The sequence below is a fragment of the Sabethes cyaneus genome, chromosome 2 (assembly GCF_943734655.1).
Source record: "Sabethes cyaneus chromosome 2, idSabCyanKW18_F2, whole genome shotgun sequence".
Classification (NCBI taxonomy): Eukaryota; Metazoa; Arthropoda; class Insecta; order Diptera; family Culicidae; genus Sabethes; species Sabethes cyaneus.
Window position 1 is genome coordinate 141,521,382 of NC_071354.1, and position 12,214 is coordinate 141,533,595.

A 12,214-nucleotide genomic window follows, 5' to 3' on the forward strand; every position below is an offset into this window, starting at 1 on the left:
TACCTAGTTGTCAAAACGCCGAAAACTATAAATTTACTTTTTTGATAAATTTATCTGTATCTGGATAATTACAAATTTAGTTACTGTGAGTCAACTAGCCAAGAAATAAGGTCATAATTCTGTATAGGTGTAATATTCTTGTCGAGAATATGCCATTGACACATTCTAGCGTTACGGGACACTAGCCCTATTATGCAGATCGGTTCCTGTCTCATCAAATACCGGGCATTCTAGTGGAAAATGAAGTACTCTTTAAACAACTATTTTAAAAGGTATTTGCCAAAAAATTGGTGAAACAGGAGGCGATTCACAGAGTAACAATGGGTGATAATTGTGTCCCGTAACGATGAAATGTGTCCATTAATATTACTCAATTTCATCTCTTGATCCCAATTTAATTTAATACTGTTCATAAAATATAAAACATTCCATTTACATTTATTCTATTTATGCCCTTTTTTCTCTTCTCCAGGATTCAATCAGTACGTCGCGGGTGTTGCTGGTTTTCTTGTTGCAATTTGTGTTCACTTCAGGCTACCACATCAAGGATATTAAACCGTTAAGAGCTCCATGACACGCGTCCACCCTCCGCAGGGTTGCTCTAGGGATAACAAAGTGAGGCGTACCGTTGGTGTGTGATTGTGCGTGGGTTATGCATGCCCGTGGTGGTTCACAATGGCAGAGTCGAAGAAAACCCTCCCTCGGGCCGCTGCGGCGTGCCCATCCTGCGTCTGGTGCCACGTGGAATGTACAGGTAGTTCGAGGCAAAATGACGTCACGTTGCTTGTGGCACGCGTGTCGTGCCTTGGTTGTTGGCATCGTACTCATGCTGGTAGGCGGCGGAATGGCTACCGTGGGTAAGTGCATACATATTTTGAGCGTGACGGGCTTTGAATAGGTATACGGTGGTTGTGTGTGTCGTGTTCAAACAGATTATGTTTATTTCGCCTGTTTTACCCACCGTTTAATCGGATTTTCTTAGCCTGCTTCAGGTTCTAAGAAACATTTGCACAAAGGAAAACTAGTGCTTCTGGCTTATATTATATTATGCTATCTCAAATAGTTGCCGACACAGAGGGTAGGAGATTTGATTGTGGAAGTGCAGAATACGTAGTGCGTTCAAACAATAATACTGACAGAGTTCAACGCTTAAATCGTTTTCGCGTGCTTCCGTCCACTTTCAGATTGATTGCTATGCAAATACGCCACTAAGACTTGTTAAGTGTACACGCGTACTTATGCGCCTTTGTGCGTCTGAGACCTTGCTTCTATTATAACATGCATACCAAATAAACCAGTCGGAACATGAATAGTCGGCAGTGTTGACATAACAAACAATCAAAATTGTGCCGTGTGTTTAATTAAAAACTGCCTTTACAAAAGCCTTGGGTTTATACCAAGGGTAAGTCGCTTAGAACATTGTTGCAGGCTCAATTTAAGGAACAGCTTACCTCATTGATTACAATTGCGGTACATTCATTTCACAGTTCATGGCACACTGTGGCCCACCTTTTTGACATTTAAATTTTGAAATGTTAGAAATTGGCAGCCCTGCCAATGTTTGTTATTGCAAAACGATCAAAACAGTCTGGCTGGGTGCAGGCGAGTTTGGCAGGTTTCACACGATCAGCACCTCAGCGGCACAGTAAGGCACAGACTGAACAAAATTTCTATGAATGAACGGAATGTTCTCAGCGACGTACCCTTGGTTTATACCGTCTTTAGACATTACCCTTCTTTATCGACAGACTTCGCAGTCGGCTGTTAGAGTACAGGAAAGTTACGGGGCCAGTGCAGCGATCCTACTGACTCTATCTAGCAAGTACTGCCTAGCCGAGATTCGAACATACAACGACTGGCTTGTTAGACCAGCATCGTACCTCGAAGCTAACTAGCCTTTACAGGATTTCTATAAAATAAAGAGAGAACAAAATTTAAAAGTGTACGCTTTTTTTTCGGAAAATTTTAGATTCTTGTTTTTTCATTTGGCCAGTCGTTTACCAACCAACCGAATTACTACAAGTCGTAGACTCGACGATTTATTGCAGTCTGAGGCAAAAGCAAATTTTTTATAATTACCTAAAATATTGGGCTCAGGATTGAACTTTCGAACACACCTGTTCGAACGACGACAATTCAGCTGCTTTAGTTAAAACAGGTTAAGTTTAATGAATTACCTTCATTATGGTTTTCCTTTTTCTGTTTTCTCATTTCGACGCTATTCATCGCAACATCTGGCTAGTAAAACTTTTGCTAATTTATTTTCGAGGAAACAACTTTGAATATTTTCCTACTCTGGTTAAGAAATTCATTTTTTTCGTGTTTCTACCACTTCAGATTTGCTGATATTGGAGTTGATATTATGTTATATGAAAGTTTTGCTTTCCGTTTCCACAGGATACTACGCCAATAATTTTCCTTCGTTGTCCGATGTTAAAAGCAACAGCACATCAACGATTCGCGTCAAAAACGAACACCGTGGATTGCATCTAAACAATTTATCCTACGTTGGACCTATCATCATGGGGGTAGGCGGTAAGTAGTAGCTGCTATTCTTAGTTGTATCGATGCGGACAATACTGATAATATATAAAGAACAACTTTTTTAATCTAGAAAGATATATTCTGGCCGTAATCCATTGACAAGGAATGCGGGATCTTGACTATACGTAGCATACTGGCGTTGATGGAAAAAATAAACTCCTTTTTGTTTGCTACACGATAAATATTATCTAATTATTAAACGTTTACTTATAATGTGTTTGAATTGAAAAAAGTGAGGACTTCATACGAACAGTCCCACGTGAAATAGGCAAATAAAAAAAATTGAACCTTTATGATTTGGATGAAACCTTCCATATACACGCACGGAATAGGAAGAATTATGCATAGGAAGAATTATGCGCGTACCGCAGAAAGTCGTAGGGTTTCTTCCTTATGCATGATGACATGGTATTTATTTCAGTGCATATTCTTTCCTCTTTATTAATCAACTAGCTGACCCGACAAACTTCGTATTGCCACAAATTAACCTGTGTTGTACATAAATCATGAATCTCGGATGATCTTTGTCACTTCTCGAGTTTTGCAAGCCCCCCAGTGGGCGGCGCTTCCGACGGCGGGTCACCGGCAACACTCGCGACCGGCTCGTCCTGAATGATCTAGTGTTACTATAGATAGTTTTTGTGGTCTTGTTATTGATTAATGTTTTATGGAAGAGTCTCGAATTTCTCGAGTTGGATTAGTTTTTGAGTTTCGCAAAAATTTCTGTTTTATTTGTATGAGAGTCCATATCCCCCTACCACAGGGGTGAGAGGTCTCTAACTATCATAAAATAAATTCAAGACTCAAAAATCTCCTACATGCTAAATTTGGTTCCATTTGCTTGATTAGTACTCAAATTATAAGGAAATTTGTATTTCATTTGTATGGGAGCCCACCCTCTTAAAAGGGAAAGGGGTCGTAATACACCACAGAAAAAAAATTCTGCCATCTAAAACTCTCACATGCCAAATTTGGTTCCATTTGCTTGATTAGTTCTAAAGTTATGAGCAAATTTGTATTTCGTTTGAATGGGAGCCCCCCCCTCCTAAAAAGGTAAGAAGTCCTAATTCATCATGGGAAAAATGGTTGCCTCCAAAAACACCCACATGCCAAATATGGTTCCATTTGCTTGATTAGTTCTCGAATTATGAGGAAATTTGTATTTCATTTGTGTAGAAGCCCCCCCTCTTGAAGTGTGGAAGGATCCTAATTCACCGTAGAAAACATTCTTGCCTCCAAAAACACCTACATGCCAAATTTGGTTCCATTTGCTGGATTAGCTCTCGAGTTATAAGGAAATTTGTATTTCGTTTGTATAGGAGCCCCCCCCCCTCTTAAAGTGGGGAGGGGTCCCAATTCATCATAGAAAAAAATTTTGTCTTCAAAAACACACACATGCCAAATTTGGTTCCATTTGCTTGATTAGTTCTCGAGTTATGAGGAAAGTGGTATTTCATTTGTACAGGAGCCCCCCCTCTTAAAGTGAGGAGGGGTCCTAATTCAACATAGAAAATTTTCTTACCCTCGAAAACCTTCACATGCCAAATTTGGTTCCATTTGCTTGATTAGTTCTCGAGTTATGAGGAAATTTGTATGGAAACCCCCCCTCTTAAAGGGGAGAGGAGTTATAATTCCCCTTATAAAGAGAAGAGGGGTCTCAAATTACCCTAGAATAAATTCTTGTCACCGAAAACACCCACATGCCAAATTTGGTTCTATTTGCTTGATTAGTTCTCGAGTTATGCAGAAATTTGTGTTTCATTTGTATGGGAGCCCCCTCTCTTAGTGGGGTGAGGGGTCTCTAACCATCACTAAAACCTTTCCTTGCCCCAAAAACCTCTACATGCAAATTTTCACGCCGATTGGTTCAGTAATTTTTGATTCTATAAGGAACACAGGACAGACAGACAGACAGACAGACAGACAGACAGACAGACAGACAGACAGACAGACAGACAGACAGACAGACAGACAGACAGACAGACAGACAGACAGACAGACAGACAGACAGACAGACAGACAGACAGACAGACAGACAGACAGACAGACAGACAGACAGACAGACAGACAGACAGACAGACAGACAGACAGACAGACAGACAGACAGACAGACAGACAGACAGACAGACAGACAGACAGACAGACAGACAGACAGACAGACAGACAGACAGACAGACAGACAGACAGACAGACAGACAGACAGACAGACAGACAGACAGACAGACAGACAGACAGACAGACAGACAGACAGACAGACAGACAGACAGACAGACAGACAGACAGACAGACAGACAGACAGACAGACAGACAGACAGACAGACAGACAGACAGACAGACAGACAGACAGACAGACAGACAGACAGACAGACAGACAGACAGACAGACAGACAGACAGACAGACAGACAGACAGACAGACAGACAGACAGACAGACAGACAGACAGACAGACAGACAGACAGACAGACAGACAGACAGACAGACAGACAGACAGACAGACAGACAGACAGACAGACAGACAGACAGACAGACAGACAGACAGACAGACAGACAGACAGACAGACAGACAGACAGACAGACAGACAGACAGACAGACAGACAGACAGACAGACAGACAGACAGACAGACAGACAGACAGACAGACAGACAGACAGACAGACAGACAGACAGACAGACAGACAGACAGACAGACAGACAGACAGACAGACAGACAGACAGACAGACAGACAGACAGACAGACAGACAGACAGACAGACAGACAGACAGACAGACAGACAGACAGACAGACAGACAGACAGACAGACAGACAGACAGACAGACAGACAGACAGACAGACAGACAGACAGACAGACAGACAGACAGACAGACAGACAGACAGACAGACAGACAGACAGACAGACAGACAGACAGACAGACAGACAGACAGACAGACAGACAGACAGACAGACAGACAGACAGACAGACAGACAGACAGACAGACAGACAGACAGACAGACAGACAGACAGACAGACAGACAGACAGACAGACAGACAGACAGACAGACAGACAGACAGACAGACAGACAGACAGACAGACAGACAGACAGACAGACAGACAGACAGACAGACAGACAGACAGACAGACAGACAGACAGACAGACAGACAGACAGACAGACAGACAGACAGACAGACAGACAGACAGACAGACAGACAGACAGACAGACAGACAGACAGACAGACAGACAGACAGACAGACAGACAGACAGACAGACAGACAGACAGACAGACAGACAGACAGACAGACAGACAGACAGACAGACAGACAGACAGACAGACAGACAGACAGACAGACAGACAGACAGACAGACAGACAGACAGACAGACAGATGGATGGATGGATGGATGGATGGATGGATGGATGGATGGATGGATGGATGGATGGATGGATGGATGGATGGATGGATGGATGGATGGATGGATGGATGGATGGATGGATGGATGGATGGATGGATGGATGGATGGATGGATGGATGGATGGATGGATGGATGGATGGATGGATGGATGGATGGATGGATGGATGGATGGATGGATGGATGGATGGATGGATGGATGGATGGATGGATGGATGGATGGATGGATGGATGGATGGATGGATGGATGGATGGATGGATGGATGGATGGATGGATGGATGGATGGATGGATGGATGGATGGATGGATGGATGGATGGATGGATGGATGGATGGATGGATGGATGGATGGATGGATGGATGGATGGATGGATGGATGGATGGATGGATGGATGGATGGATGGATGGATGGATGGATGGATGGATGGATGGATGGATGGATGGATGGATGGATGGATGGATGGATGGATGGATGGATGGATGGATGGATGGATGGATGGATGGATGGATGGATGGATGGATGGATGGATGGATGGATGGATGGATGGATGGATGGATGGATGGATGGATGGATGGATGGATGGATGGATGGATGGATGGATGGATGGATGGATGGATGGATGGATGGATGGATGGATGGATGGATGGATGGATGGATGGATGGATGGATGGATGGATGGATGGATGGATGGATGGATGGATGGATGGATGGATGGATGGATGGATGGATGGATGGATGGATGGATGGATGGATGGATGGATGGATGGATGGATGGATGGATGGATGGATGGATGGATGGATGGATGGATGGATGGATGGATGGATGGATGGATGGATGGATGGATGGATGGATGGATGGATGGATGGATGGATGGATGGATGGATGGATGGATGGATGGATGGATGGATGGATGGATGGATGGATGGATGGATGGATGGATGGATGGATGGATGGATGGATGGATGGATGGATGGATGGATGGATGGATGGATGGATGGATGGATGGATGGATGGATGGATGGATGGATGGATGGATGGATGGATGGATGGATGGATGGATGGATGGATGGATGGATGGATGGATGGATGGATGGATGGATGGATGGATGGATGGATGGATGGATGGATGGATGGATGGATGGATGGATGGATGGATGGATGGATGGATGGATGGATGGATGGATGGATGGATGGATGGATGGATGGATGGATGGATGGATGGATGGATGGATGGATGGATGGATGGATGGATGGATGGATGGATGGATGGATGGATGGATGGATGGATGGATGGATGGATGGATGGATGGATGGATGGATGGATGGATGGATGGATGGATGGATGGATGGATGGATGGATGGATGGATGGATGGATGGATGGATGGATGGATGGATGGATGGATGGATGGATGGATGGATGGATGGATGGATGGATGGATGGATGGATGGATGGATGGATGGATGGATGGATGGATGGATGGATGGATGGATGGATGGATGGATGGATGGATGGATGGATGGATGGATGGATGGATGGATGGATGGATGGATGGATGGATGGATGGATGGATGGATGGATGGATGGATGGATGGATGGATGGATGGATGGATGGATGGATGGATGGATGGATGGATGGATGGATGGATGGATGGATGGATGGATGGATGGATGGATGGATGGATGGATGGATGGATGGATGGATGGATGGATGGATGGATGGATGGATGGATGGATGGATGGATGGATGGATGGATGGATGGATGGATGGATGGATGGATGGATGGATGGATGGATGGATGGATGGATGGATGGATGGATGGATGGATGGATGGATGGATGGATGGATGGATGGATGGATGGATGGATGGATGGATGGATGGATGGATGGATGGATGGATGGATGGATGGATGGATGGATGGATGGATGGATGGATGGATGGATGGATGGATGGATGGATGGATGGATGGATGGATGGATGGATGGATGGATGGATGGATGGATGGATGGATGGATGGATGGATGGATGGATGGATGGATGGATGGATGGATGGATGGATGGATGGATGGATGGATGGATGGATGGATGGATGGATGGATGGATGGATGGATGGATGGATGGATGGATGGATGGATGGATGGATGGATGGATGGATGGATGGATGGATGGATGGATGGATGGATGGATGGATGGATGGATGGATGGATGGATGGATGGATGGATGGATGGATGGATGGATGGATGGATGGATGGATGGATGGATGGATGGATGGATGGATGGATGGATGGATGGATGGATGGATGGATGGATGGATGGATGGATGGATGGATGGATGGATGGATGGATGGATGGATGGATGGATGGATGGATGGATGGATGGATGGATGGATGGATGGATGGATGGATGGATGGATGGATGGATGGATGGATGGATGGATGGATGGATGGATGGATGGATGGATGGATGGATGGATGGATGGATGGATGGATGGATGGATGGATGGATGGATGGATGGATGGATGGATGGATGGATGGATGGATGGATGGATGGATGGATGGATGGATGGATGGATGGATGGATGGATGGATGGATGGATGGATGGATGGATGGATGGATGGATGGATGGATGGATTTTCTTCTTTAATTTTTTGTCAGGCTCTGTTTTGTATGATACTCAAAAGTCTTTTGCAAACTCGTACCAACAATACCAAAAAATTATTTTTCGTTCACCTCCCGTGACCGGATCACTAGAAGATTAATGATGTTATAAGCCGAAAAAGCGTTAGAATCTGTATCTGAATAAAATTATCAGTGATTTTTAAAACCTTTAGTCGTTCATGTCCCCTTAATGGATCAGCATTAGTATTGGTTGAATATTTACGATATTTTTCAAAGAAACTATTCAGTAAATTATAATGGTAAACAGGGGCGTAATACATATTTGGAATTTATTCCCTTGAATTAATTTGAACAAGATAATGGACACAAGGGGATTGGGTTTTATCTCAGATTTAGAATTCAAGGACTTTTACGTTTATTTTAACACTATTATTTTATAGTAAGGCCATTGCAAATCACTTTTAAAGTGTTTGTCACCCCCTCCCCCTTGGAAATTTGCTTTAAAAATCGGGGGGCAAAAAAATAATTTGTAGGATATGAGTCGATTTTTTTTTAAACAATTGTCTGTGGGCTCTACAGTTTGAAAAACTCGAAAAATGAGTGTACGAGTTGAGTTAACGCTTCTAGCACGAAACAGAAAAGGAAATTCAAACAATTGAATTTCCAAAAATCGCGTAAAAAAATTTCTTCGTTTTTGTCTTTTTTACGTAGATTTTTGCATAGAAAATAATAACGTATTTATTATAAGCAAGAATAGATTCGGTTTTTACGTTTAAACTTGAAATAAAAATGCTTCAAACCCATGTTTGTTCTGCTCCATTAAAAAATTCACTTTGTTATTTTCGACACACCTCCCCCCCACCCCCTTTTGTGGCCGAACACCGGAAGGACAAAAACTTTATAAATATTTGTAATGTCCTAATTCAATCTGTGCAAGTGGATGAGAAAGAATTATCATTGCAGAGACTTGCGGAGCAAACACGTTGAAATAAGATGCTGCTTTTTTAAAATCATGTTTTTCAGTCTTCATGCTGTTTTTTCCCAAAAAGTAAACAACTTTTTGAAACAGCCTTTATTTTGACTTTTGTAGCTGATGAGCCTTGTAAACAGCTGGTTTGGTGGTTCGAAGCAAGATGATATGTATTAGGTATATGTTTTATTAAAAACTTTCGTTGGAAACTGCGAAATCAAATTTTATTTAATTTAATAATTGAACAATCCACTCCTTGATGCCAACGACGTTGATTACTTATGGTATGGTCTGACAATCTGTGGTGTAATAAGAAAGACGAAACTATAGCTCATTAAAGAAACAGATCCCTAATTTTTTTCCGGTGCAATTTGCTATTTAACAAAACTTTTACGGGCAGAATTCGAAAACAAGATATATTGAAAGCTTTACTGCTGTCTTATTGCCCTTCTCTATTTTGTAAAAGCAAATTCCATCCGAAAATAATTACACTCACGATCTACTATATAGCAGAAATTCACAGTTGGCTGTATTCCAACTTGGGTTCCAGAGCCAGACATATCCTTTCAAGGCATTTAATCCCTCATCTCGTCTCTGTAATTTCGCACCGTTTTGTACAGTTTAATTCCTCTAGCTTTTCTTAGTCCCTATAAAATACGTGTTGCTTCTACAGTTTTGTTCGACTACGCCCATGCGAAAGACTACACCAACAAAAGCAGTAGGGTTGATAAAAGATTTGCTAGACCGGAACAACGCTGACGCGTTGTCTCACGGACCGTGCCATGTAGGTCGGGATCGTTTATCGTGCCGGCAGAAAATTGCGTTTAATGAACTCATAAATCCTGCTCAAACTTCTCTGTGGTAGCCTTTTGGTATTATCAAATGTTTGCGAATTTAAGTATCTACAGGGACTGAAATAGAGTGAATATCTGTCACTACTTGTAGAGCACGATTTTATTTACTTTCCTTGCCGGAAGAAGGCTATTATTTCACCACAAAAATGTATTTATTAATTGAAGCCATTTCTGTACCAATTCTTATGTGAAACTGAAGCACATATATTGAAAACACCTCCGGTCACTGCTAGGTGAATTAAGTTTGCTCTTATCTGTTTGCTTTGGTAGCGAATGCCAGGAAATGGTAAAGTATTCTCTTGGCGCCGAAAAGTGCAAAATATATAAATCGTTTAAATGGTTCTGCACAGAGAGATGTAGCTTTCCTTTCCTGGTTGGGAAAAGTGCGCTGCGGTTTTTATATGAGAAAAGTTTAGTAAAGTTAATTGGAGCTTGCTGCGAGAGGTGGTGCAGAAGGAGCGGATTATTAGCATAAAAATTGCAATAGATGCTGCCGGAATACTAATTTGATAAAAAGTTGTGCTTCTAATCGGTATTCGTACACTATTAGGATTGAGCGCTTGATACTTTCGTTCTTCATTTTTTTCTTGATCCATTTACTCAACCCGTGAATGTTTTGATTGTATATGACTGCATTGACCTGATGCATGGCCTATATCTATCTACATATTTGGTATGCCAAAATGTATCAAAAGTTTTCATCTGTAGACCACGTACAGCGTGGTTTTCCGTCTGTACAGGAAGCTTCAGAAGAAAAATTTCCAGAGATTGAACCCATCGGGAAACTACTTGATATTAATAGATACTGGCAGTTTGTTCTTAACTTTTCTCATACTTTGCGAAAGTTTGAGTACAAGAGAATTGAATACGGCACTTCCATGTAATATCCGGTAGCAGCGACTGGGGGTTTGGCTCAAAAACTTTTTTCTTTCGCTTGGGCTGTGTTGAACTTTATATGATGCCTTAGTTCTGAGAAAATAAATAACTGTCCAGTATTTCTTTCAATGGAACAGGGAGGAATGGGAATTAATTAAGTAGATAGATTTTTGTTATACGAGTTAAGGAAAAAAATCCATCTGATTCGGTCATCTACAAAATCTCACAACATTCGCCAAGCAAATAATTAACTTTTGACGTAGGACTACGTCTTTGTTTACTATACTGGGACTGGGTAGCACTTTGTAAAAACGAGAAATAGAAGTGTAACGTTTGAATGAAATATTTCAAACGCTAATAGCTACTATACTACTGAACGAAACATAACAGTTAATATGTCGTTGGATAGATAAAATGTCCAGCAATTTTATAGTAACATACTAATAATAATTTTTTATACGCTAAATAGTGAAAATGTGTGTAAAGATTCAAGGTCGAATTTTTCCATACATTTCCCTTGTTATCGCCTAGCTTCACAGGCACGGACGACAATTAGATACACCAAAGGATTTGGATCCAAATGATAACCTTGAGACCACTTTGTAAGCCACACCCCTTTTCCAATCCAATCGGCAACATCGATGGCTATTGACGGCAACACCGGTCCCAAAGACAAGCAAAATCAGAGGGCAATGGCCAACGTGAATCCCACACGATGCACTTAACATTACATTTTGCATTATCCCCATCGCAGACATGCGAAATTGTTCGATAGCTTGCTCAATCAGTGTCGGACAATCATTTAAGCAGCAGCAGCCGATATGGTTTCCCCCACCACCTACACTAGCTTACAAGCAGCAGCGGCAGTGCCAGTGACTATAAAATGGTACTCTTGGTTCGCCGTCTGCACATTCATCGCACAATCGCACTGACGGACGGTCAGCATTTACCATCGACA

At 42.3% G+C, this 12,214-nt stretch overlaps 1 protein-coding gene across 1 annotated transcript in view; it reads left to right on the top strand.

Annotated features, from left to right (window-relative positions):
* The first annotated feature begins 652 nt into the window (after window positions 1-652).
* The window catches only part of LOC128736094 (uncharacterized), a 61,798-nt gene continuing 50,236 nt past the window's right edge, over window positions 653-12,214 (top strand). Inside the window, exons 1-2 of the mRNA XM_053830575.1 lie at window positions 653-857; window positions 2,398-2,535. Coding sequence (XP_053686550.1) covers window positions 653-857; window positions 2,398-2,535 — 343 coding nt within the window. The remainder of the gene's footprint in view (window positions 858-2,397; window positions 2,536-12,214) is intronic.